At 53.4% G+C, this 26,281-nt stretch overlaps 10 protein-coding genes across 10 annotated transcripts; 5 read left to right on the top strand and 5 right to left on the bottom strand.

Moving 5' to 3' along the window:
• Positions 1–709: 709 nt before the first annotated feature.
• Positions 710–2,194, bottom strand: J4E86_010152 (uncharacterized protein; the record flags this gene model as incomplete). The annotated part of the gene is made up of 1 exon (XM_051450652.1): positions 710–2,194. The coding sequence occupies one exon, from the start codon at positions 2,192–2,194 to the stop codon at positions 710–712; it is 1,485 nt and encodes a 494-aa protein (XP_051298167.1).
• Positions 2,195–2,800: 606 nt separating this feature from the next.
• On the top strand, positions 2,801–3,174 carry J4E86_010151 (uncharacterized protein; the record flags this gene model as incomplete). The annotated part of the gene is made up of 3 exons (XM_051450651.1): positions 2,801–2,815; positions 2,866–2,979; positions 3,028–3,174. 3 exons carry the CDS (start codon positions 2,801–2,803, stop codon positions 3,172–3,174), a joined length of 276 nt encoding a protein of 91 aa, XP_051298166.1.
• Positions 3,175–4,455: 1,281 nt separating this feature from the next.
• Positions 4,456–5,689, top strand: AOX1_2 (Alternative oxidase, mitochondrial precursor; the record flags this gene model as incomplete). Its single annotated transcript, XM_051450650.1, has 4 exons — positions 4,456–4,705; positions 4,758–5,070; positions 5,126–5,463; positions 5,517–5,689. The coding sequence occupies 4 exons, from the start codon at positions 4,456–4,458 to the stop codon at positions 5,687–5,689; spliced, it is 1,074 nt and encodes a 357-aa protein (XP_051298165.1).
• Positions 5,690–7,923: 2,234 nt separating this feature from the next.
• On the top strand, positions 7,924–10,024 carry AOX1_1 (Alternative oxidase, mitochondrial precursor; the record flags this gene model as incomplete). Its single annotated transcript, XM_051450649.1, has 3 exons — positions 7,924–8,220; positions 8,272–9,664; positions 9,717–10,024. The coding sequence occupies 3 exons, from the start codon at positions 7,924–7,926 to the stop codon at positions 10,022–10,024; spliced, it is 1,998 nt and encodes a 665-aa protein (XP_051298164.1).
• Positions 10,025–10,365: 341 nt separating this feature from the next.
• On the top strand, positions 10,366–11,758 carry J4E86_010148 (uncharacterized protein; the record flags this gene model as incomplete). Its single annotated transcript, XM_051450648.1, has 2 exons — positions 10,366–11,096; positions 11,149–11,758. 2 exons carry the CDS (start codon positions 10,366–10,368, stop codon positions 11,756–11,758), a joined length of 1,341 nt encoding a protein of 446 aa, XP_051298163.1.
• A 1,043-nt stretch (positions 11,759–12,801) lies between these two features.
• J4E86_010147 (uncharacterized protein) lies at positions 12,802–13,575 on the bottom strand (the record flags this gene model as incomplete). The annotated part of the gene is made up of 1 exon (XM_051450647.1): positions 12,802–13,575. The coding sequence occupies one exon, from the start codon at positions 13,573–13,575 to the stop codon at positions 12,802–12,804; it is 774 nt and encodes a 257-aa protein (XP_051298162.1).
• A 2,743-nt stretch (positions 13,576–16,318) lies between these two features.
• Positions 16,319–17,333, bottom strand: J4E86_010146 (uncharacterized protein; the record flags this gene model as incomplete). The annotated part of the gene is made up of 2 exons (XM_051450646.1): positions 16,319–16,498; positions 16,536–17,333. The coding sequence occupies 2 exons, from the start codon at positions 17,331–17,333 to the stop codon at positions 16,319–16,321; spliced, it is 978 nt and encodes a 325-aa protein (XP_051298161.1).
• Positions 17,334–17,967: 634 nt separating this feature from the next.
• J4E86_010145 (uncharacterized protein) lies at positions 17,968–20,030 on the bottom strand (the record flags this gene model as incomplete). Its single annotated transcript, XM_051450645.1, has 6 exons — positions 17,968–18,709; positions 18,764–18,873; positions 18,936–19,247; positions 19,312–19,452; positions 19,531–19,798; positions 19,867–20,030. 6 exons carry the CDS (start codon positions 20,028–20,030, stop codon positions 17,968–17,970), a joined length of 1,737 nt encoding a protein of 578 aa, XP_051298160.1.
• Positions 20,031–20,876: 846 nt separating this feature from the next.
• J4E86_010144 (uncharacterized protein) lies at positions 20,877–23,457 on the bottom strand (the record flags this gene model as incomplete). The annotated part of the gene is made up of 4 exons (XM_051450644.1): positions 20,877–22,206; positions 22,298–22,595; positions 22,643–23,224; positions 23,274–23,457. 4 exons carry the CDS (start codon positions 23,455–23,457, stop codon positions 20,877–20,879), a joined length of 2,394 nt encoding a protein of 797 aa, XP_051298159.1.
• A 215-nt stretch (positions 23,458–23,672) lies between these two features.
• On the top strand, positions 23,673–25,208 carry J4E86_010143 (uncharacterized protein; the record flags this gene model as incomplete). The annotated part of the gene is made up of 2 exons (XM_051450643.1): positions 23,673–24,022; positions 24,071–25,208. 2 exons carry the CDS (start codon positions 23,673–23,675, stop codon positions 25,206–25,208), a joined length of 1,488 nt encoding a protein of 495 aa, XP_051298158.1.
• Between the last annotated feature and the right edge of the window lie 1,073 nt (positions 25,209–26,281).

The following is a 26,281-nucleotide window of genomic DNA, read 5'->3' as shown; positions in this document are numbered from 1 at the left end:
GTGGCGCAACAACAATGAAGAGGTTTACAGTGCTTGCGCGAGTGGTGTGTGTCCATTGTGTGTCTTTGGAGGAGACGTTCCATAGGTCTAGAGACACCCGTTCACAAAACGTCCCGCTTGTGTCTCACCGGGCGCCGCTGTGCCCAATTTCCGCCAGCAGCCAGCTCCCCCCTGCTATCAGTGCTTTCATTCCCACTCATTCCACTCATTGGCACTCAAGGTGCAACGCCTCGGTCTGTGCCACCCTTTCTAGACGCCTCGGTCGTCGATCTTATCGTTTGTGTTATACACGTTCACTACGTGCTATGCATGGTCATGTGCTCTCTACCCCGTATCGTGGTGGATCCGTCCCCGTTCCTTTGAGCTGGACGGACTTTGATTGAATGGGATTTCCGATTGAGGACCTATTATACATTGGTACACATTATTTACATTCCGACTTGACTGTATATAACACTATAGATCTGCAAGCCGCAGGTGCAAAGGGGGTATCTATCTCAAGCCGCCTCCTATCGGCACGCTCTGAGCGGAATGGTAAAAGAGCCCTGCTTCCAACCAGGGAATACTCTTTGAGGAAATTCTCTATGGTGTGGAGTTGAGATTTGGGTGGACATGAGCTTCGTGCAAATTAGATAAAGGGTTAAGTGGGAAACATGGACAAGAAATGAAAGAAGGGTGAGATCCATGAATACTTTGCCGTAAGGCCACTTCACAGCGCCTCGTAATTCGGGTCGATCTGTAGTGTAGGGGTTCTCGTTTGGTTCTTCTGCTTTTGCCATTCCGACGTGATTTCCTCACGCACGCCCTGGCACCATTGCAGGATGGCAGCATCGAACTTCTTCCACGCTTCTGCGTCTTCGCCGTGAACCACGTCCATGACATTAACGTCGAGTTTGATGTCCCAGCGCAGCTCGGCGGCTTTGACCCAGTAGCGCAGATTGTCAGCGCAGCGGTATGGCTTGGCTGTGTCGGTGTGGTACGTCTTGATCTCTTCAAAGTGTCGTTTTGACTTTCGGACGAGAGTGTTGTGGAGATGTACGAGGCGCAGTCCGTTCTGTAGCGCGGCCAGGAAGGGTGTCGGGAGTTCGGAGTCGGCAGCGCTGGTCCACTCAGGCAGAGGCTCTGGATTGCTGTCAAACGACTTGAGGAAGAGCAGCTCCCTCTCGCGTTCTTTGCCCGTCCAGTCACCCTCGCGCCACGACCAGCTTTCTCTTTCTGCGAGTTCCAAGCGCTCCTTCTCCTCCTCGGTATCGAGCAGGGCGCCGATGTCGTCGACCCATTGCTTAAGTTGGGTGACTTCATACGGCTGCACGCCGTTTCCGAAGTTGCGAATGGCAAGACGTTTCAGTACCTCAAGTGTATCGTATAGTTCTTTTCGGATCGTCCGTTCCGACTTGATGGCGTAAAGTCGTTGTGGTTCTTCGTGTGCAGTGTAGTAGTTCTTCGCGGCGCGGATCGCGAGGGTGGTGACGTCCAGGAGATTTATGCCTTGTACTTCGTGCCATCCTGAGGCTTCCTCGCCACCGTTCTTCGCGGTCTTTCCGTCTGGCTGAACATCAGAGAAGCCCTTCTCGAGTTCGTGTAGATGCTTCATAGACTCGGCCAGCGATTCGCGTAGTTCGCGACGTAGGACAGTCATATCAGGCGGCGGCGGGACGTAGACGGGGTTGTTCTTGTAGGTGCTGACGGTAGGCGGAAGCATCATGGGCTCGGGGTCCTCCCATTGCATGGACGCCGTCTCGTCAAGCGGTGACTCAACGAAGCCCACTGGGTCATTCATCCCGTCTGGTGACGCCAGCGACATCGCCGAGAAGTCGGCATCGAGGCCGGGCGACATTGGTTCGTTGCCGCTCGCTGTTCGCGATCCGGGCTTGCGGCCTTTGGCCACGCGTCCCGTCGCGGTGTCGAGTAGGCCCGTCCGCGCGAAGTAGTACTGAAGATGTGCGATGGTGCCCAGGTTCATGACACTCTCTCTGTTCTTCGCCGACTTGGAGAATTCGGTGCCCTCGGGGCGCATGTAACCACGTCGCCTGCCGCCATCGGAGAGGCGCGAGCTCACTGAGCGCGCCGACGAGACAGACGACGCGGTGGAAACAGAGCGGTCGAGTGGGGGAATTGCGCCGATGGCCAGCGATGGGGTTGCCCACGGGTCGGGCGAGGTTGAACGTGCGGGTGGGGAGTTGGGCGTGTCCATGGTGGTTGACAGGGGTGGCAGGTGCAGGGCCGTCGCAGTCGTAAGACTCCTTATCAGCAGAGAGATTCGGTGTTTTCGAATCCTAGGCATTTACGGAGCGGTGGCGGGTTATCTAGCACTGCTCTTGTTTGCGGAGCCTCCTGGGCAATGTGCGGTTGTTGCTATGTGAGTCGGGGTTGCGATAGGGGGCGTTTGATTAGAGGTTTCAGTAACGGGGAGCGACGCGAGATTGTATCCGAAAACAACGCGTGACTAGCGGCACCACATCGCCCTGAGCGTCCTCACCGATGCAATCTCCGTATAGCCGCGAACGCATGTCATTGCGATTATCCTTTGATCTGAACAGGTGTCAAAAGCAAATTCTCCTTTGCGGCGCCAGATGCCTCCCGCCCGCCTAAGGTTGCTTCTGGCCCCGCAATCCAGGTGAAAGCTCAAGGGTTCCTTCCCGAAGTAGCGTGTACCTTTCGCAATAACGATGACGTCGCACGCCTGCATGGAGCATATGCCCTATATTACAAGCAGACATTTGCATGAATTTGATCTAACAGACACCCCTCTCGCAACAACCCCACTCACATGAGACGCTTCTTTGCAACTACAGCCAGAATGTCAAGCAAGCGAGTGCGTTGTCTGCCCACGTCACTAGTGGCAAAGCTGATGTAGCCACTCAGATCCAGTACAAAGTCGAGGGCGAGGTGCAGGGCGTCAACTTCCGATCCTTCACGCAAAAGCAAGCGAAAAGTCTCGGTGTAACGGGTTTCGTGACCAATGCATCCGATGGGAGTGTGCGTATTTGACTCATACTTGCGTCGACCACCACTCACACCAGGCAGGTCCAGGGCGAGGCTCAGGGCAGCGAGGACAAGATCAAACAGTTTGTTCAACACCTGAACAAGGGACCGTCGGCTGCATCAGTCTCAAAGGTTGACCATTCGGACATCTCGACCAAGGACGGTGAAGGCGGTTTCAACGTCAAGTAGTTGGTACTCGGCTCCCCAAACACAACCTTGGAAGACTCAACACACCTGCCGGCATTGACATGAACCAACATCTGCCAATTATGTATGTCCTGCGCTATCGTAGCCCATGAATGGCATGAAAAGAATAGTGTAATAGCATGCATCAATTTACGTGCGATATCGGGCAGTTCCAACCACGGGTCATGTCTTGAGCACGCTGGATACCTAATTACCATGATTGAGCTGTGGTGCAGCAACATGCATCGCGCACCGATAATATACTTGCTCAAAAAGCATCTTGCTCGTGACTTGCCGTGCGCACATTCTTGCCGACTCGACGGCAGTCTTCGCCCTTTGTCCATTGGTCATCGGCACGATGCTAGAAGTTTTCTCTCTAGGTGAAGCAAGAGCCCGTCGCTAGTGTGTCGATGAAGCCTAGACAGCTCGCACGTCCACAGGTGTGATTGATCTGAGTCAAAGATCGATATGCTGAAGCTGCCAACACCACCTAGGCATAGCACCGCGTCTTGGGGTAGCAGCCACAAAGCATTCTACCGCTTAATATTGACCTTGAACCCATGAACCCATAAACCAGGTCATCGAAGCCACAGACAAAAGATTACTATCATGGTACAGCGATATTTCGATGTTGCGCCGTTCAGCCCTATCAGCGGGTCAGACGGCAAACAACGAGACCCCCCGATCTCAGTCAGCGAGACCCCGACGAGCTTCTTCCGGAAGCAGTGACCGCACATCCAACGCAACAACATCGTTTGTTCATCGTACACGGTTCTGAAAAATTACCAAGCTTATCTTTGATGAATCGCATATACTTTCGCATCTTTTTCTTCGTCGCCAAAGTCCCCCTTCCAGACGTTGGACAGGGGCATGGCAAATGTCTTGGCAGGGCGATCCCGGTTCCTTCCGTCAGCTGAATCACCACTCCTCTCAGCCACCTCAAACTCGTCTTTGCACGCGACCGATACGCCCGTAATTGACGACTGCTGACACTTGCGGCCTCTGGAATGCACCCTATTCGCTCGCCGAGTCGCCGCAGGACGGGTATGGCGCGGTGTAGCGGCGGCATCCCATGCCCATTCCTGCTTCACCCTAATGATGACTGAACGCGCCAGGCAGGCACGAGTACTGCTTGATAGATTTTTTTTAGGTGTCAGATATAAGAGACCAACGTGTGCCTCAGTCGTGCTTCTAGCTAACCATCTGCACTTACCATTGCAGTTGACATCGCCCCTTACCCTACATACGCTTAATCAACATATACAAGTATACCCTAAACCGCAGATGATCTCCACCAGAGCAGCAATACGGGGACCAACCACCTCGAAGCGGGCTACGGCTCAGCTTATCAAGTCCTTCCAGAGCTACAATGCTGGATTCCGGCCTACATTCGTTGCGGTACAGTACTTCCAATCACCAGTTGGTCAGAGGCTCTTCAGCTCTTCACCAAATGGCGGAGCCAAGATTGTAGAGTTCTTTGAGAAGCATCCAACAGAGAAGGTCCGCAAGACGCATGCAGCATGGCCCCATCCAGGTACGTACCCTCCAAGTACACAACGCCTTGACAACTAGCTGATACCTATCAGTATACACCGAAGAGCAGATGAACCAAGTCACGATCGCGCACCGAGAAGCGAAGACCATGTCCGACAAGGTCGCCCTCATCGCCGTAAAGATCCTACGCTGGGGTCTTGACAAAGCAACTGGATACAAGCATCAGAAGGCTGTGGATGTGGATGCCAAAGACCCACTGGCAAAGCGGAAAGCTTTTGCAATGAATGAAGAAAAGTATCTCATTCGCAATGTCTTCTTAGAGAGTGTCGCTGGTGTACCCGGCATGGTCGCTGGTATGCTTCGCCACTTGCACTCCATGAGACGGATGAAGCGCGACAATGGATGGTATGCAGACTCGCTTATTGGAATACGAACGCGTTGCTAAGACATCATTCGCCAGGATTGAATCGCTACTCGAAGAAAGCTACAACGAACGAATGCACCTACTTGTCTTCCTCAAGATGCAAAAGCCAGGACGCTTCATGCGTCTGATGGTACTTGGCGCCCAAGGCGTGTGGTGCAATGCCTTGTTCTTCGCCTACCTCCTCAGCCCTCGTACCGTCCATCGATTCGTAGGATATCTCGAAGAGGAAGCCGTCATCACATACACACGCCAGATCGAGGATCTTGATGCAGGCCGCCTGCCCAAGTGGGCGAAGATGGAGGCACCCGAGATCGCGGTAGACTACTGGCAGATGCCTGAAGGCCACCGCACAATGCGAGATCTGCTCCTCTACAGTGCGTATACCCCTGATCCTTCCATGCAGCACAGCCCACTAACCCAATCCTAGTCCGCGCAGACGAATCCAAGCACCGAGAGGTTAATCACACGTTCGGTAACCTCGACCAGAAGGAAGACCCTAACCCATACGTGAGCGAATACCGGAACCCAGAGGAGCCTCATCCGACCAAGGACCTTGCCCACATGAAGCCGACAGGCTGGGAGCGACACGAGATCATCTGAAGACCTCCATTGCTTTGCTTATTAGCGTTTGTTCGGCATACACGGCGTCTTTGGTTTCCATTCTCCGCTCTTACAAAATTGCATTTCGGCGTTACAAGACATCTTGGAATATTGGAAAAACGATACCCAGATCACGATGGGTGTCATGAGGAGTAGATGCATCATGTATCCCTAGACTTTCGGACCTTCTACAGATTCAGATTCAATCTCAGTTCCAAGCGGTGTGCTCCCATCGGATCCGCATCTGGATGTACAGTAGCTCCAGCACAATAGCCGGTGGTGTTGCTAGGTTTAGCAATAATTTGATATCGCGAAGCTACATCGATATTCAACACAGAGTCGCTAGGTGGATCGCGGCACATCCGGAGATGGAGTAGGCTCGAAGAAGGACCGTTCAGGACCAGGGCGCAGTTCGCGCTGACTGGCGGCCTGGACGGCCGATGCCAAGTACAACGCGGATGCAACGCGTGCCCCAGCCTCCTCCTTGACATACAGAATAGCGCTTTCAAGGAAACGGAAACTTTCCGGTCAGCGTCTGCATAACCATCTCCACGTAAGCTCCAACCCATGCACTCATGACGAGTCAGTCACATAGTGGCGCGTGTCGCGCAGCCTCGTGCAGCCTCAAAAAAGGAACTTCGCGGTAGTCTGCCGATCTGGACGGCTCCAAGACCGCCAAACTTCAACGCATTCTCAATGAAGCTACTGCTGAGTATGATTCGATAGAAACACGTTCATCTCGCTTCAAATTATCCGAACAGAGTTGCGATCGCTGAGGTTTTACAGTTTAGTGGACACGAACTGTACCTCGGGAATAAGGTAATATCGTGAAATTAGGAGACGTCTTTTGGGTTTGCGGCTCACAGCATCTAGCAGCAAGCTCGATATAGACTATTTTCGACGGACAGGGTGTGTTACATGTTACAGCAGGAAGCTATTCCTTTCCCGCAAGACACCGTTTACAAAGACTGGCTTACCGTTCTTCCGTGGTTCGAAGCGGAGCTAACCCCGCACTTACTGACACTAGCTTCGATGCCAAGGGTACACCTCCTCCCAACGTGAGGCACATCGACTACTGCAACATCGTGGCACTGGGTGGGGGCGACGTGGAGTTAGAGGGATAGTGATGGATATCTTGTCTTTACTGACTCTCGGTATTTCATCGATGCCTCAATGCCGCTGATAACCTTCAATGCCTTCGATACCTCCATCCAAGTTGGGACCTCGGGAGTGCGCCGAGCGTGTGAGGCACAGCGACTACTGCACCCCACATCCGCATTCTTCCACGAGAGATGCACGGGTATACTGTGACCCCCGCAGCAAGGCGCGAGCTAATCCCACTTGCCGCAGCTGCATGAGCTTCCAGGACCATCATCCTGGAGCTACTTGGAGCTCTGGCAAGTATAGCAGAGAGTGCTTGAATCTGTTGTGCCATTGTGAAATCGTGCGCAAAGATCTTCGACCAATTCCTTCTCTACGCATCTATCATGAACGGATTTTCACATCTCGGTTATCGCTTTCCCGATGGTGGCTCACTCAAACGCCTCGTTCATTCCTGTTCGTACGTGATACGCTGGGGCTCGACGCCTGGGGACGCTACAGTGGCCTCTCAGCTTCGGGTCCGCAATGCTTACCCCCAAGAGTGGGCCTGTATACGCAACCGAGCATGCCTTCTTACTGGATATGAGGCTTCTCCGCACCCAACTAGCAAACATGCGACATCTGCAGCGTCTATCCCAGTCCGGTCTTTATCCAGTACCGTCGGAACGGTTGGTATCCTTGCGCGAGCATTCCGACCAATCATTGCTTGCGCACCTACCCTGTGGAAGTCCGGCATAGACGCAGCCTACCTTGCGGATCCGCAAGTTTAACACGCCGCTCTCCTTCGAATGGCCTCGACGGAGACCCCTGCGGTCCCATGATGGATGGTCGTAGCCAACGTCTAAGCCTCTTTGGCTGGGGAGGCTGGCCAAATGGTACATGTCCCCTCTTCGGTGCATGCATCTTGCTGCTATCGGGATTGACGGCTGATGAGCAGCGCGTAGTGACACAGCCTAGATGACGGGCCCTCCTTGAAGCCGAAGATCCTGGAGATGCGGGGTCTGAACAGTTTAAAGAGACGTCGTGCCTTCGACTGAGAAGAGCATCATGCCCAGTTGACTTGTCTCCTGCGGTCAACGATACAACAATAACACCTTTCTAATTATATCTTTATCTCATCGACAGCCTTCAAGATGACGATTCCCGATGAGGTCGACATCATCGTGTGTGGAGGTGGTTCTTGTGGTTGTGTGGTTGCTGGACGTCTGGCCAATCTCGACCACAACCTCCAGGTCCTCTTGATTGAGGGTGGAGAGAACAACCTGAACAACCCATGGGTCTTCCGTCCGGGTATCTACCCGAGGAACATGAAGCTGGACAGCAAGACTGCCACTTTCTACTACTCTCGTCCCTCAGAGTGGCTCGATGGCCGCCGAGCTGTTGTGCCTGTCGCCAACATCCTCGGAGGTGGATCTTCCATCAACTTCATGGTAAGAGCCCCCCATTCACATTATCATTAGCAGTTATTGACTTCCCATCAGATGTACACTCGTGCCTCCGCTTCCGACTACGACGATTTCCAGGCCAAGGGTTGGACCACCAAGGAGCTCATTCCCTTGATGAAGAAGCACGAGACCTACCAACGTTCCTGCAACAACCGCGACATCCACGGTTTTGAGGGACCCATCAAGGTCTCGTTCGGTAACTACACCTACCCGATCAAGGAGGACTTCCTCCGTGCCACCGAATCTCAGGGCATCCCGACCACCGACGATCTCCAGGACTTGACCACTGGCCATGGTGCCGAGCACTGGCTCAAGTGGATCAACCGCGACACCGGACGACGATCTGACTCTGCTCACGGCTACATCCACAGCACCCGCGCTGTTCACCAGAACCTGCACCTCCTCACCAGTAACAAGGTTGAGAAGGTCATTCTTGAGGGAGACCGCGCCGTTGGCGTCAAGGTTGTCCCGACCAAGCCTCTCCACCCCGAACAGCAGATGTCGAGGGTCATCAAGGCTCGCAAGCAGATCATCGTCTCCGGTGGTACTCTGAGCTCTCCTCTCATCCTTCAGCGCTCTGGTATCGGTGACCCAGAGAAGCTCCGCAAGGCTGGCGTCAAGCCTCTTGTCGATCTTCCTGGTGTTGGTCTCAACTTCCAGGATCATTACTTGACCTTCGCCACCTACCGCGCTAAGCCTCACGTCGAATCTTTCGATGACTTCGTCCGTGGCGACCCCAAGGTCCAGGAGGCTGTCTTCCAGCAATGGAACATCAACGGCACTGGCCCACTCGCCACCAACGGTATCGAGGCTGGTGTCAAGATCCGACCGACTGAGGAAGAACTCAACATGATGGACAGCTGGCCATGCAAGGAGTTCCGCTCTGGCTGGGACTCGTACTTCAAGGACAAGCCCGACAAGCCCGTCATGCATTACTCCGTCATTGCTGGTTGGTTCGGTGACCACATGGTCATGCCACCGGGCAAGTTCTTCACCATGTTCCACTTCCTCGAGTATCCCTTCTCTCGTGGTTCCACGCACATTGTGTCGCCAAACCCGTACGAGGCCCCCGACTTTGACGCTGGCTTCATGAACGACAAGCGCGACATGGCTCCTATGGTCTGGGGTTACATCAAGTCCCGTGAGACTGCCCGCCGTATGGACGCCTACGCTGGTGAGGTGCAGGCCATGCACCCCTTCTACAGCTACGATAGCCCAGCCCGTGCCAAGGATATGGATCTTCAAACCACCAACGCCTACGCGCTCCCTGGTAACATCACGGCCGGTATCCAGCACGGATCTTGGACTATGCCCATCGAGAAGGGTCGTGCAGCCAAGCCCAACTTCTTGAGCTCGAGCTGCCAGGACATTCAGGAGGACTTGCAGTACTCCACCGAGGACATCAAGCACATTGAGGACTGGACCAAGCGTATGTATCCTCCTACTCATGGTTCGTCGAACATCTCACTAACGCGCTACAGGCCACGTTGAGACCACCTGGCACTCGCTCGGTACCTGCTCCATGGCACCCAGGAACGGCAACTCCATCGTCAAGCACGGTGTGCTCGACGAGCGCCTCAACGTCCACGGCGTCAAGGGCCTCAAGGTCGCCGACTTGTCCATCTGCCCCGACAACGTCGGTTGCAACACGTACTCGACTGCGCTCCTCATTGGCGAGAAGTGCGCCGTACTTACGGGTGAGGACTTGGGCTACAGCGGCAGCGCTCTCGACATGAAGGTCCCCAACTACCACGCCCCGAGGGAGATTGCCGGATTGTCGCGCTTGTAAAAAGTCGCTGGGATAGGATGTCTGTTATATAGTTTTCATGATTAAAATGAGTTAATGTTATGTTGTGTATAGTTACACTTTGTGTCTCTACGTGATTGTGATGTTTGGTTGTGACTGCTGGCTTACTCTTCCATCGATGTCGTGATCACGCTAGTCCCCATCTCCACCTCATTCATTGGTCGTTCCTGAGATGCTAGCCGCTGACCCACATTGCATGAAATGTTTAGTCGGGGACCGGAGGCACCGCGTACCTCTTTGTGTAAGCCTTCTTGTCTGTCTTTACATTCCACTTTTCCTTTTACCTTCCTAGCCCTTGCGGACAGTCGCGAATCCCAGCCACCATGTCCGCACTAATCCTCAAACGTGCATCGCAAACCGCGACCAAGATCACGCGACCCGCCTTCCAACATTCCATCCGTAGTCTAGCAACCGTATCACCAGTCCAAACACCAACCCGCAACCACAAAATCGTCGTAATCGGCGGCGGCTCAGCCGGTATATCCCTCTCCCACCAACTCCTGCGCAAAGGAAACTTCTCCCAAGACGACATCGCCATCATCGACCCCGCGCAATGGCACCACTACCAACCCGGCTGGACGCTCGTAGGCGGCGGTCTAAAGAAAAAAGAAGACCTGCGCCGCCCCTTGAAAGACCTCATGGACCCACGCTTCAAATTCTACAACAGCGCTGTAGGAAGTTTTGCGCCGGACCAAAATTACGTCCTGACGAGCAACGGGGAGAAGATTGGTTATGAGCAGTTGGTTGTTGTGCCTGGTATTACGCTTGATTATGGGAGTGTTGGGGGGCTGAAGGAGGCGCTAGAGGAGAAAGATGCTATGGTTAGCACGATTTATGATTATAGGTATTGTGATAAGGCGTTTGAGAATGTGAAGAGGTTTAGGAAGGGGGATGCGGTGTTTACGCAGCCGGCGGGTGTTGTGAAGTGTGCGGGGGCGCCGCAGAAGATTATGTGGTTGGCTTTGGATTATTGGAAAGAGGCGGGATTGTATCCGAAGGATATCAATGTTGCGTTTGCGACGGGGCTGCCGACGATGTTTGGGGTGCCGAAGTAGTAAGTTCTCAAGCCAGGAACAACCAAACGTCATATGCTAACCTTCATCCAGCGCAGCGACCCTCGAAAAACTCCGCGTAGAACGCGGGGTCGAGGGCCTCTTCCAACACGACCTGACCTCCATCTCCGGCAACACCGCAACCTTCACTTCCCCCAACTCCCCCACCCCAGTGAAAAAACACTTCGACTTCCTGCACGTCGCGCCTAAGAACGTGCCTTGGGGCTTCATCAAATCCAGCCCTCTAGCCAACGAAGCAGGCTACGTCTCCGTCTCAGACACCACAACGCAACACACTTCGTACCCCAATATCTGGTCGATAGGCGACGCGTCCTCGCTACCCACCTCCAAGACCGTCGCAGCTATCACGGCCGAAGCACCGGTACTTGTTTCTAACGTACTGTCTGCGATGGAGGGCAAGGAGTTGACGGCAGCTTATGACGGGTATACGTCTTGTCCTTTGTTGACGGGAAGGAAAGAGGTTCTACTTGCGGAATTCAAGTATGGGGGTGTGCCGAAAGAGACGTTTAATTCGCTTTTTGGGATTGATCAGGGGGTGCCCAGGAAGGCGTTTTATTGGCTCAAGAAGGACTTTTTCCCGTGGGTGTATGGGAAGTATCATGTTAAGGGGGAGTGGGCGGGGCCGAAGGGGTTGGCTAGGTGAGCGAGCGCACCTACTAGCAGCTCATACCAGGTCTGCGAAGAGCGCAGACTTCGATCAAGATGTAGTTGAACACAGCGCAGCTGTTCGCTTTGGTGGAACTGTCAGATGTGGGTTTAGGAGTGAGACAGATCTACTGGTATTTCTGATTCGTTTCATAGCTATTGTCTTCCTCGAAATGTCTAGATCGAGGTTTTGCTCGTCGTATAAGAAGTCATTCAGATCCTCTTCAACACTTTCATATCAGCTTGCTACAATAAGACGAGTCGTTGCACTGATATCGCGAAACATCGGCTACATAATTCGGACGATACCACAAACAACGGAGCGAACCACCGAGATGCCCGGACAAAAACACCATCAACCAAGCCGACGTAACAACTACGGCAAAGGTCACGCATTCACCGATCACAAGCTCAAGAACGCCCAAGAGAAGTCTCGACACGACAGTGTAGCCAACACCGAGACTACTTCCAAGAAATGGTCCTCACGTTTTTCCTTGTCCTCAAAATCGCATACCACCGGCGCTAGACCTAGACGCACGACGATCTCATTCCACGGCGATGCCACGAAAGCTCTAGACAAGCGAGGTGAGCCAGTCGCTCAGATTCACGACGATGTCTTTGAAGATGGGCCTCGCTCGCCGAGGGATGCAGCGGAGATGGAGTGGTATGAGACGCTGTTTACTACGGGTAGGAATATTGTGGAGGGATTGGTTGGGTCGGTGAAGAAGGGGTTGGGGAAGTGAATGTGGTTTGGTGGTAGTGGGTCGCGGGCGTTGGGAGTTTGGCTTTGGGCGTTGGCTAGAATGTAGACTTGGCTTGTTAGGTATAGCACTGGCTTTTGAATTCAAATCGGTCGATGGTATTTTGTGTTTATTTGGAGTTATTGTCTCTTGATCTTGGAAACAACACGAGATGTTGGACGACAGTAAGGTTTAGCAGCAGAACAGCATGCGCATATCAGACGATCATTTCGCAAAAGCATACACGTGCTGGCATGACTACGATATGTGTTGCTACTAGATACTGTAGAGCCAACACACCCTACTCACCATCTTCATCCTCATCCTCGTCATCCCCCAACACAGGCTCATCGGCATTAATTGGCCAGCACTTCCATGGTTTCTTCCCCCCCTTGATCTTCATTTGATTATCAAAGCCCCCTTCAGTCGCATGTAAACAGCACAGCCTCCTCTCAAGATCGTCAGTTTGATCCTTTCTCAGAATCTTACCTATGGGCTTACCAACCCTACAGCGCTTCTTTTTAGGGTCGTCAGTAGCTACAGCTGCATAGTCATCCAGAACGGGTAGTGAGTCTAAGTGCTCGAGCAGCCAGGTTAGGTGTTCATCTTCCAGGAGTTTAATGAAGCCATCACGCGAGAGAGGTTCTGGTTTGGGAGGAGGCGGACGTGGCGCTTTCGCTAAAGTCTTCTGTGCTGGGTAATCTGAATCCTCGACTGGTGTTTCCGAAACGGCATAGACCTGAGGTGAGCTTGGGAGCTGGTAAAGAAGCTCACCGATCCAGTGTAGGTCGCTATATCTATTCATAGCAGCATACATGGTTTTCCTGGCTTCAGTGAGGGTGGATCTCAGCTCTTCGAGATCGTGTTCGGATGGTGCTGCAGTCGAGCACTCGTTTACAGGTGTGCCGTCAATTTCAAATGGGTCGAGTGGGTTCAGTGCATGTGCTTGTTGCAGGTCTTTCCTTTCGTGGACGCTCATAAAACTGTCAGATCGAGCTTTACCATTCGGCGCAACCAATGTTTTCGTGGGAGGTGCGGCGGGCGCAAGAGCTGGATGTTGGGTCGCGTGAGGCATGGCGGGCGGTCTCTTAGTTTTGCGATGTCGGTGTCTGCCTTTTGGTTCCGGATGTAAGGAATAGAGGAGGGGTTTATATATCTGGATCGAAAAAGTCTGTCACTGTGGCTGACAACGGCAGATCCGTTGGCATCTGAACATGTTTTGTCTGCATGACTGCGCTGGATTGTACTGACTCAGCTTCCAGCGTGGAGGAAGCGCTTCGTCAGAGATGAGTATCGTCTCCGTAACACTTCCGGAAATGTTAAGTAGTACGATTGCGCAAGTGTTGCGTTGACATTTCTTAACATGCTGGAACGGTCAGTGCGAGTAACAGGCGCAAGAAAGACTACGCGAGGTAAGGGTAGTTCGACATGACGGTGACTTTACGGCCACGTTGTAAACAGCTGTAGAACAGCCCATAGATCTTTCATGCGACAAATTTCAACCTGATGCGAAGAACAATAGGATAAGTAACAACGTTGACGATACTTGGAGTGTTCATAGACTGATGACCAACGTGACCACGATGCCGTTGACGCCAGGCTGGCCACTCGCTCCATCATCTAGTACATGCGGACAAACCTGAAATCCCACTTTCTCGTAGAAAGCTCTTGCGCTCGTATTCGACTGCACCATGTCAAGATGAGCCCCCTTCGCACCCAATGTTTTAACTGCACCCAGGAAATGCTGTATGAGCATAGAACCCCACCCCTTCCTCTGATACTCCGGCAGAATATCGATATGCAAATGCGCCGGATATTGCTCTAACACTGGCGGCCAAGGCAGCAGCATACTACAATCCGCTTCATACACAGCCTTTCGAAAGTGCCTAGCGTCTTCTCTTTCCATCCGCGAATCACCAGTCTGAACATCCGGATGTGGCACAAGTGTCGGATCGATAGTCGGAGTGAACACGTCGCGCCAGCGCTGCGCAAAAGACGTTGTATCAGCGGCGCCGATACAATAACCCATCACACGCCCGTTACCGTCATCTAGTACGTAGCATGTTTCGGGTGTTAGATCAACGTAGGCTTTGTACCAGAGACGTAAGCCTATGGTGCGCGCTGGCTCCCAGTCAAGACCTGGGTCGATGGTTTCCAGGAACTGTGGCTTTCGTCAGGATGACGGTGACGAATGAATCGACGCTGTGACGCATACCACGTGGAGTCCGTCTTTGAAATCGGCTGATGCATTATACGTGCGGACAAACGGGGTTTTCGTTGCCATGTTGGACTCGATAGCGCAAGCGAACGGGCTAGCTCGTTGGTAGACTGTTTGTATGGGTATGATGTTTCTGGCCCGTGAATAGGTGAAGTACTGAGAAGGAGGACGAGATTATGCGATGTTGTTATGTTTCATTCAGGCAGCAGTCTGAGAACAATGGCAACCAGCGGGGAAGAGGGTTCAGCTTGCGCTCGCTCAATGATTGGCCGCGCATTTTCAGATCGTGTAAGCAATATATTCGCCTGGGCATCGATAAGAACCAAGTTTCTGGATGGCGGTCTTCTATATGTGCGAGTCAGGTCCCGCGTTTTGGCAGAGACCCCTCAGGGTTGTGCGCGAAAGACAGAGAGAAGACGCGCCCCTGCGAAGGATGGACGAAAGAACGAACATTGGCACTAAGCCATTTCCAGCCTAACCCCGTTGTTGGTGATGTCATCCCCAGCCTTCCTACCTTGTACACGCGCATCCTATGAAAGGACAGCCTACTTCTTCGTCAACTACTAAAACATATGTCGTAAAAACGCATACTCACCAACAGTCGGATAACCAACGCATTTGGTGTATGGCGGTACCTGCTTCAAGCAGTTGAGTCGCCCTGCGCCGCAGTCTAGCTTGCAGTCAGCGCGTCGCGCACCTTCAACGTGGGAGAGCCGGAGACTCATATATGCGCTTACTTTCGACTTCGCACGGTCCGGTGTACGGAGGATAGTTTCCGAGCTCGTCGCAGTCGGTTTGTCGGATCTCGTTGCGTATATGAAGGCCAGCAACGCATGCGCCGAACACTACGAGGTTGAAGACTGCACGTAGCAACATCGCTTGCGGAAAGAGAAGGGATTGATTGGAAGAGATTTCTAATGTGTTGTCTATTGCATGTCCTGACAGAGAGAGTCATGCCTTCGACTTATACGGTACCGTCGAATTACCCGGATATGAGTGCTCGCTTGCTCCCTGGCGGATACGAGAACAAAGAAAACCTTGCGGAACACGAGGCTAATTGGCAGATAAGATCCTGATTGAATTACTTTAATCTAATGAGTGGAAGTCCGTTTGGTGATGGACATCAAAGGAGTGGAAACGTTCCCAATAACAGAGATGTAGCGATTGATGAGAGTTGTTACAGCGACTCAAGGTCGTCCTCAGATACGGTTGCGACGGCAGTCTTCGCAGACGTTGACATAGCAGTAGCGGCACTGCAAGATGTACTTGTGGTGGCGTGCATCGCACATCTCGCATCTGAAGCCTCTCCTCGGCGCGCCATCAAAAACGCGCTGGAAGCGTCGCGAATGCTCGCATTCATGATTATCCTGCAACTCGGCAGCTACCCTGTCAACACGCAGACGCCACTCATCAGGAAGTATGTTCGGTCCAGCGTCTCGGTCCACGATCTCTTCTGCACGCTCTACGATGCGATTGGGATCTGCCGTACGGCAACGGCATTCTTTCCAGCGCGTGCCACACTCGTAGCAGAACTCAGAACTACACTGGCATCTTCGACGAGTTAGTATAGCTTACACCTAAGAAGCGACAACGACTCACGTCATATGGTTACAACCGCTTCGCAGCTGCACCACTCGGGCACAGGAATAACAGGTCTGCCATCCCATCTGGCGTGCCAACTCCCGAGTTTGTCGAAGCGCCGGGTCGTCAGGGCAGTCAGTCTCCCCATGGAAGGCTTTGTTGCAGAGAGAACAGGTGTCCGTATCACATTTGGGACACACTGCGCGGTTTGTACCAGGCTCAACACTGTCGGGAACAATAAAGGTGTTACAGTCGTGGTTGCTGCAGTACGTCTTATTGAGCGTGGCGTATTCCACGACCGCCAGCTCAAAGATAGTCAGTTCGTCCGGAGCCATGTGCCTGGCGACCAGGTCAAGCGGAATAGGTTGCTTGCAACACCTAGGAGGATACAGAACCTCATCTTTTGTTGACCGCATGAAGAGTTCCTTCACGCAACCAACACAGTAGCGATCGCCACATTTTGCTTTGACCATGGAGGCGCGGGGGAAGCGGTCCAGACAAGTGCAGCACTTGAACTCCGTCGATAATTTTCTGATGATATCGGCCTGGCGCTCCAAGTAGGACATAGACGGTCCGGCCTCTGTCTCATCATCGGAGAACTCGACGACTGAGGTAGCAGCGATATTTCCGGATACGGTAGACATCCAGTCGTAGACCTCACCTTGAAGATCGCCGTGCACAACTGGAGGCGGGGCTTCAATCTCAGGGTCGTTGCTGCTCAACTCCAGCGCAAAACGGCGGTCTTCATGGGCTTGAACATCTTGGTGGGTAAGGTCTCCAATGGCAATGCTGTCAGAGTGGACAGCAGCGCCAATGCTCTGAGCAAGCTTTTGGTCGGCAAGAAAGTTCGTGTAAGCTTGAAGCTCTTCCTGGAATTGGCGATAGGCAAGGTCGATATCGGGAGGTTGGTCCATGGGATGCTTCCCTTTGCCAGAATCGGAGTAGACACCAAGCTCCTCGAGCTGCAGCGCCAGAGCAGCCAGCTCATCGTCCATGCAGCCGGAATGGGAGGCCTGAGTGACAACGACGGACATGTTGTAGACGCGTAGGACGTGTCAAAGCTAGATGCGAAAGTCTGAAAGGTTTTTGCACGATGAGATACCGAAGATTGAGAGCAATGTGGGAGCATGCAAGGGTTGAACAAAGCGACCCCTTACGTTTATAGGATCGTGCGCAAATGCGGGGTATTTGCTTCGAGTACGGTAGGCTACCAGTTTGTTGAACGGCTATCGCAAGCATGGAGACCCGGTTAGCTATGTGATAGCGATGCTTTGGTTCAGGGATCAACCCAAGCTAGGCCATGGATGTACCGCTACCAGCTCCGATTGTCGCAATCAAGACAACAATATGAGAGACGATGTACATTCCAGGTGATTGGCTCCGAGCTGCTTCTAGACTTACGAGGATCAAAAGGCAAGCCCTGCACTCCAGCTACAACATACACGGCAACGTATTCATGATCTCCGATCATTGTGTCATTACCCGCGCGACTTCAGCCAGAGGAAGGAAGCAAAAGCCTCATTCCGAATGAGGAAGATCGTAAACTAAACTGACGAGCCTCTACATCTTCGAATATCGTATTGACATTCTGCACTTCATACCAGATCAGGACCTCTCCAGGATAATGGACAGCAATGTTGCAAACCCATACGCTCTACCCAAGGAAACTCATTCAACCTCCCGCCCCATACGACTCACCACCCCAAAATCGCCCTCAACAAACGACCCATGCGGCCCGAGCGCATAAACCTGCGGCATATCCGCCCTCGCCACCTCCTCGAAAGTCTTTCCATCAAGCCCCACAAGAATACTATTCGTCCCCTCCTTATTAATCGTAATCGTAATCACAATGCCGTCATCCTCATCCACCGCACCAGGCCTCTGAATGAAAATCGGCTCCGTAGGACAACTCTCGCCATTCTGCGGCACCCACGCTTTAAACGTGCCAGTCCGCCAATCAGACTTGAAGAGGTGGCCATAGAAAGATGCATGAGGCATGTCGACGCCGTTACCGAGACGCCCGATAGGAACATCTGTGCCCGGCGCGGCAATGCCGTTTCCGGATACGCCGTAGACGAAGCGGTAGTTTGGGTCCATGGATGCGGCTTTGGAGATGCGTGGCAGTTCGGCCATCATGTTTGGGATGGCGGCTTTGACGGTGCCGCGGGCGACGACGGCGGGATCGCGCGTGTTGACGGCGGCGAGTTCGTAGCGGACGAGACGGCCGACTTGGTAGGGCTTGAGCGGGTTGATGACGTTCGAGATGGCGTACTCGTGGTACGGGTAGTGTTCGGCCTTGTAGCTAGCGATGTCGACATGGACGTTTGTGTGCCCTGTTTTGGGGTCGACGTAGTCGTAGGCGTTGGCTGTGTGGAAGAAGTAGAAGTTTGGGACTTGGTAGGATGCGATGCTGGGAGGTGTTAGTTTGGGGGAATTTGGAGACAAAGGAATAGGAGAGACGTACACCTTGCCGTCGGCCTTGTCTAGAACGTAGAAGTACACAGGCGATTCGTGCTCGCATACCATGGCCTCGACGAGGGTCTTGCTCGGATCACTAAGATCCAATATAACAGGCTATCGGCATGTTAGTTTCGATCCACATACCGCCTATCCACCCCTTCGGAACTACTACTTACGTTCCTGACAAACACAACATATTTGTCCGTCATAGCAAGAGCATGCGTGTAGCACGGCTTACACGGCAGCGGCGACTTCCACAACAGACGCGCCGGATTCGCCACCACATCCAGCGCGAAAATATACATGACCCCCGCCGCATCGATCAAGTAATTGTACGTCGTTCCTCGCTTGCGATCATGAACGGGATGGGCGCAGCACCCTGTTCCAGCGAGCTCGGGATCGATGACCGCATGGGAGAGTAAGCGCTTTGGCTCGAGCGTCTTTGCATCGCAGATTTGCATGCAGTTCCAGTCGGTGTGAACGAGGATCTATGTCTTTTTGTGAGCTTCGTGGGTTTCTTTTGGCATGGAATGGAGATGGGGGTTGTCTTACCTCCTGTGTCGCTGGATCCTCCGCTTTGACACCCCTCGAATTCGGATTCTTATCCTCCGGTAAATGCATACCGCGTCTCGGCTGGACATGAACATTAAGAGCGTCTGGTTCGATGGATTCATGGGGCAGGAAAACCGTTTGCTACATCCACTCTTCATTAGCCTTCCCATCACTTCTCATAGATCCGCATGACATAGAATATAAAACGATCAGACTTACACGCGCCCCAAGTAATTTCGAACACGGATCCTGGGCTTCGAAAAGAGGCGTATTGGGATTCGGTCCCACCCACGAGTTCTTGACGTAGCCGTCTTTCTTTGCTTGATTCGTGATCCCGTTGGAAGTGTACCGGCTCATGTAGTACACGCGACCGTCCGTCATGCGGAATTTGTGGAGTAGGGCCAGGCCGTCGAAGAGGTGCTGGATGATGACTCGGGGTGTGGAGTCGTCTTCCGAGGTGGGGACTGTGAAACGGCCTACGCCGACTCTGTGGTTGTTGGTGTTAATTGGGAGTTGCGGTGAGATGGATGGGATGGATAGTGTAGGGTCCCGTACCGGAGGAAGGAGCCATGGAGCCATTTGGGCCATGTGCCGCTGAGCTTGCACTCTACCTCGGTGGTGGTTTCGGGGACGTCTTGGAAGTAGGGTGGAGCGTATTGCAGTTCTTCCGCTGTGATAATGTCCCATCGGTATCCTTTTGGCTTTTGTTCGGGTGCCATTTCGAGGTTGGAGGAATGTTGTTGGAAACGTAACGTTCGGTAAGTTGTAAGTAAAGGTGTTGAGTAACTGTTATACACTGATGTACGATGCTGGTGTTGATGAAGCTTCGAGGTGGTCTACGATGCTTTATATATGCTCTTCGTTCTTCCATCGCGGGATACAATGAAGCCATGACCATAAGCATTCAATCTACAGAGGGCCGATTCCATCTCACCGACAAGCAGACAAGGCGACCAAGCTAGAACGTGAAGCATGGTACAACCCTATACCGTTACCATTCTTGCTTATACAATATGCCACATCCGGCTAAGTGTATAACTACACCCAGGGCCACGGAGTATGCTAGTCAGTGCCTAGAGTCTTACCACAACTACGGGACTGCCATCGCTTACAAACGACACCGTATGACTAGCCGCTTCATCCTATCGTGAGGCAGACGCGAATGAAACTTGCATACGTGAAGTCAGTGCTTTGCAATCCTCGTTCTCTAATTCGGCGGCGCTGGCGGATGTCGGTGTCCTAATTGACATCCGATCCGGATGACAGCCACATCAACTCCGTTCCGTGTCCTGCCAAGTTGATTTAGATTTACGCAGGGACTTTATTGCGGAGGATATGCAACGGCAGCGGTTAGTACCGTCGGCGGCTTTCTGAAGGCTACCTACTACCCCCTGCATGTATCTACCATCTAGCGGGTTCAGCACTGCCGCCTTGGCTGCTCTGCAGGATCAGTAATCCATAGTGTCGTCCACTGCCAGGGGGTTGAACATCAACAGCGTATGTACTCGATGTGACGGTGACATGATAGCCAAGAGGTGCATTCGTTCACAATAACACGAAAAGTCCTAAAGTGTCAACGCCTTCAACCCCTCCCCAACCGCCTCCCTACTCCTCAAACTCTCCCCCGCCGCCCTCTGCGCAAACCCCACAACATCCTTAACCTCCCTTCCCCTACCCAAACCATGCGCAACCGCCCCACAGAATGTGTCGCCAATCCCATTTACACTAACCACCTCACTGGGCTGTAGCACCTTTTCCACCGGAAAGAGTCTTATATACAGACCGCCAACGCCCTTGCCCTTGCCTTTCCCATCTTTACCAGCTGAATCCATCGACGAAAGGTTCCTCGCAAGCACATACGCCCTCTCCTTCTCGTCGTGCAATTCGTTTGCGTCGGTAGTAAGGAGTTTCGTCATCAACACGCCCTTGCTCCCCAATTTCGTTAGGATGGTAGGGAAGAAGGGGAGGAGTTTGATGGTTTGTTGGGGGATGCCTTGGTCCACCAACTCACTTCCCACTGTAACCGCGAGGGGTACTCTTAATCCGCCGTTGGGTATACCCAGCGCATCAATCACGCCAAACCATTCCGGTGACTCGAAGAGTGACGATTGCGCAGCGAAATCGTGGAGAGCGGTGAGTTCGTACGTGTTTGGTGTTATGATGTCGGCGAGGGGCGTGGGGTAGATGGATTGTGCCGCTGTGGCAGTTGCGCTGGAGGTGGAAGGGAATATACGCAGCGCCTTTGCCGTAGAGACAGGCTCGAAGATCGTCGTCGTATCTGGGTGACGGGCAGCTTGGAGCCAAGTGTGTAGAGCGGGTGACGACCAATTTGCGTCTGTGACGAAGACTCTGGGGCGGGGGGAGGTGGTGGTGAAGATGCTGGTCGCTAGTTCTTGGATGGTTTCTACAGGGATGGTTTCGAGGATTGACATGTCGGCCATGGCGAGGGCGAGGTCTTTGTTTGTGTTGTTGATGGCGACGTATTGGGCTGTACGGGATGGGGCTGGCAGGGTTTTGATGCCGGTTGTTGGCATGCCTTCTGATTGCAGCTGGCTGAGGGCTGCGCGGCCGCTCAGGTCGTCGCCGACGGCGCTGTGGAGATGGACGAATGAGCCGAGGAGGTGAGAGGCTTTTGCGATGTTGTGTGCTACTCCTCCGAGTGTTTGGGTGATGACTGCTGGGTTCGAGGTGTGAGGTAGTGGTTCTGTTTGGCTTGCAGAAGCCGTGAATGGAGCATAGTCACACGAAAAGTCGACCGCGAGGGCACCTGCAACGACTACATCCGGGACTTTTTGAAACTCGATGGCAGATGAAATTGACGAGACTGGAGTGGAAGGAGGCTCAAGAGGCGATGGAGTTGCATTCTGCGACTGCCCATCTGCAGTTGACGCAGGACTAGACTGAACAGGAGTGAAGTAAGAGGAAGTTCGTCTAGCATACTCACATCAGTGCCAGTCTACATTAAGCAACAAGAGTGCTGGCTCACCCTTGGGCTTCTCCCTGCTTTGCTTCAAGTATGGCAAGCTCTCGAGCTACGATGGTGGCTCGTCTCACGTTGGATTCTATGAGGGCTCTGTTGGCAGGTATGCTCTTGCCCTTGCTGAGCTCTTTGATCTTGGCAAGCACAAAAGGTGTGTTGTCTTTGCCGGAAATGTTGGCTGCTTCAGCTTGTTTCAGAGCTTCGGCAATGATTACATCCATTTCATCTTTGGGTATAGCGAAATCGGTAGGAACGGGGTTGGCGAAGAGGAGACCAGATGAGATTTGGAGTGCGTGTTGCGCATCTGCAAGATATCAGAATCAGGTCAGAGAGGAGGGTTTGAAGACTCACATATGACAGCAGCCGCCTCGATCTCATCCGCAATGGTCGTCGGGCTCTTGACTCCACTGTCCCTCGACCAGAAGGCAGGGAAGTCTACATTGCCTTTTCGTCCATCGGCGAAGGTTCCTACGCCCACGCCTTCGGTCTCAAGATACTCTATCGTCCGTGGTATGTCGAGAAAGCTCTTGCAGCCACTAGAGATGACGGTGACCGGAGTCCTGCCGAGCTCTGTCAAATCGGCAGAAATATCCATGCTTGACTCAGCGCCGCGATGAACCCCACCAAGGCCACCTGTTCCAAAGATCTTGATGCCAGCGAGGTGAGCGAGCAGCATAGTGCCTGATATAGTTGTACCGCCATTGAAGGACTTATCGGTCAGTCGCATACCGCATACATAGCCGAGGTCTCGTCGCGAGAGCTTCATTGTGTTTGGGTTACCAGCAGAAGAAGCCAGCTTGATCAGCTCTTCTGGATCCATGCCTACACGTGCTACACCGTCTAGAATGCCAATGGTAGCTGGGATGCCGCCATTCGTTCGGACTACGCTTTCGAGGAGGGATGCGAGGGCTACGTTCTCAGGGTAGGGAAAGCCTGTCACGTGAGTTAGCAAGCGATGCGCTTACACATATTTTATTCCTACCATGGGTGTAGATTGTCGTCTCGAGCGCGACGACGGGCTTTTTGGTGTGTAGAGCTTCGCGCACCTCCTCCGAGACGCGGAAGAAGCCATTGTTGGTCAAATGGCGCTTTCCCGATACAGTCGCGATGCCATGGCGACTGGCAGATATCCGCGGCCGACCAATTGAACGTGCTAGAAGTCTCATAGTGACGTGGGAGAGTGAGGGTGGGTAGATAGCTAGACATGGAGGGGTGAGCTCGAGCTGTCGCGCCAAGACGCGGAGGTGCCAGGGAACTCCGAAGAGAACACCTACGACGCAACATCCGCCGCGTGTCCACCGACTGCCCAACCCGCCAGCCAACCCAATTCCCTCACCACCGACCTCATATATGACTGGATAGCTTGACTGCTGGTCCAACAATGAGGTCTGTCCTCTTTACGAGCTGCATAGCAGCGCTTTCGAGCTTCGCGAGCGCCGAACTCAACCTGTCACAACCGCTGCTATCCAAGCAAGTGCTACCCAGCACATTTACACCACCGCAGGTGTTCAAGAATGCCAACCTAGTCCGGACGACGAATCTGGACAAGGCATACGTCAGGGAGACGATCAATGTCATAATCGAGAACATTGACGACAAGGCGCAATCAGAATACTACCTGCCATTCGACTCGAGCACGCTATCCAAAGTCGGAGGGTTCGAAGTAAGAGACAAGAAGGCGGCTGAGAAGGGCATCTTCAAGGTCGAGGTGGTGGGCTTCGATGCAGAGAGGTAGGTAATGGCACAATTGATATCACTTGTCGAGACTGACCGGGACAGCTCCGTCGAGTTCTACAAGATCTACCTCCCCGAGCCCCTCGCATCCAAGGCGCAACAAACCATCAGCATCTCCTACTCGATCGCCTCGGCTCTGAAGCCCGTCCCCGCCCAGATCGCCCAGACGGACAAGCAGTACATTCAATACGACTTCAGCGCATACGCACCCTCGGCCTACCTCACCGAGAAGCAGCGAACCAAGGTCAAGTTCCCCAACAGCGATGTGCCAGACTACACGAGCCTTCCCTCCGAGCTCAACGACGAGCAGACCGCCGACCCTCAGAAGCAAGGCTCGACCTTCACATACGGTCTCTACAACAACGTGCCCGCAGGCGCCCAGCAGGCCGTAAGCGTGCGCTACGAGTTCACCAAGCCCGTCACCCACGCGACACTGCTGGAGCGCGACATCGAGGTCTCGCACTGGGGCGGCAACCTGGCATCTGAGGAGCGCTACTGGCTCGTCAACCAAGGCGCAGGCCTTAAGAACCACTTCTCGCGCGTAGAATGGCAGCGCCAGTCCTACCTCAACCCCCCTACCTTCGCTCTCAAGGGCCTCGCTCTCCCCCTCGCCCCCGGCGCCGTCGACCCCTACTTCACCGACGACATCGGCAACGTCTCGACCTCCAAGTTCCGCCCTGGCAAGAAAGAAGCCCTCCTAGAACTCAAGCCGCGCTACCCCGTCTTCGGAACCTGGAAGTACAGCTTCCGCGTTGGCTGGAACGCAGACTTATCATCATACCTGCGCAAGCTCTCCACAGGCGACACCTACGCGCTCAAAGTGCCCTTCCTCGAGGGCCCCCGCTCCGGCGAAGGCATCTCCTACGGCCGCGTAAACCTCCGCGTTATCCTCCCCGAAGGCGCGAAGAATGTCAAGTTCTCCACCACTGTGCCTATCGTCAGCAACGAGACTAGCCTCCACAAGACTTTTATGGACACTCTTGGTCGCACCACACTCGAACTCACGGCTATTAACTTGGTTGATGAGTTCAGAGACCGTGATCTCATTGTCACGTACGATTACCCCTGGACCGCTGGATACAGGAAGCCGGTTGTTATTACGCTGGGCATGTTTGCCGTGTTTGCTGTTACGTGGGTCGTGGGTAGCATTGATACTAGCATTGGGAAGAAGAAGACTGCGTAGAGAAAGGATAGGAGGGTTGGAATGTACGAAAAGTAAACAGGGAAGAAAGGATTGATGTCGAGAGATTTTGGGTATCGATGTATCTGGCTACGTGGACTGGGTTCACACAGCCGATTTAGGAGTATAGCGATTTTTGGCAAGTACCATGTAAGAAGAATGAATACGAAGTTCCAATTCCAATTTCCCCGGTGTACAATAGTCTAGGGTATCACGCTCCAACTTCTACCATCCACCACCCCATTTTCATCTCTCTCGTGCTCTCTAATCCAATCTACAACCCAACACTCACTCTCCGTCTACTCCCTCTTCTCTCCTCCCACATCAAACAAACAACAGCCCCATCAAAAAGGATCCCTCCTTCCCTTAACCCGATGAACATGGCGACACACAACCCTAACACCCTCTTCACACCCCCTCCTCCCCGCTTCACTCTTAACACACTGCGCGATGCGTTCCGCAATCGCTACGCTGCGATGTGTACCAGAGTGGCAACACACACTCAGACTAACTTCCATTTCCCTCCCACTCCCACTCCCATTACCCCCTCCATCTCTCCCCCTTTCCCTGTCTCCTCTTCCTTCTCTCCCTCGAGTCTTACTTCGTTGCGCCTCCCCAAACCGCACAACCCTCTCCACAGCTTTCCTAGCCGCATACCTCGCCTGCTCGTCTTCCATAACGATGTCTTGGATGCGTGGACTCACGCCTGAGTATTCTCTACACAGCGCTGGTGAGGGAGGGCGGACGGTGCGCGCGTCGATGGTGTAGAGGTGCGGGATTGGTGGGGTGCGGTGTGGGAGTTGGGAGTGTAGGAGGGCGGCGCGCGTGGATTCTGTGGGTGTGAGGTCCGTGGCGAAGGTTATTATGTAGACGGTTGGGGTTGGGGGGAGGGGGGTGTGGTAGGAGTAGGAGGGTGGATAGTGGAGGGGAGGCTGGGAGGATTGGTGGGGGGATTGGTGGGCGTGGGTGTAGTAGGAATTTGATCGTGGTAAACTGGTTCGTTGAGGCGGAGTAGAAGAACGATATCTTTCTCGGTGGTGGAGTTGGGAGTCGTATTCGAAGGAGTGGGAGTAGGT

Source organism: Alternaria arbusti (genome assembly GCF_024043155.1).
Source record: "Alternaria arbusti strain BMP 1465 chromosome Unknown scaffold_20, whole genome shotgun sequence".
NCBI classification, from domain to species: domain Eukaryota; kingdom Fungi; phylum Ascomycota; class Dothideomycetes; order Pleosporales; family Pleosporaceae; genus Alternaria; species Alternaria arbusti.
The sequence above is the reverse complement of the archived record's forward strand: the minus strand, read 5'-3'. Positions and strand labels throughout refer to the sequence as shown.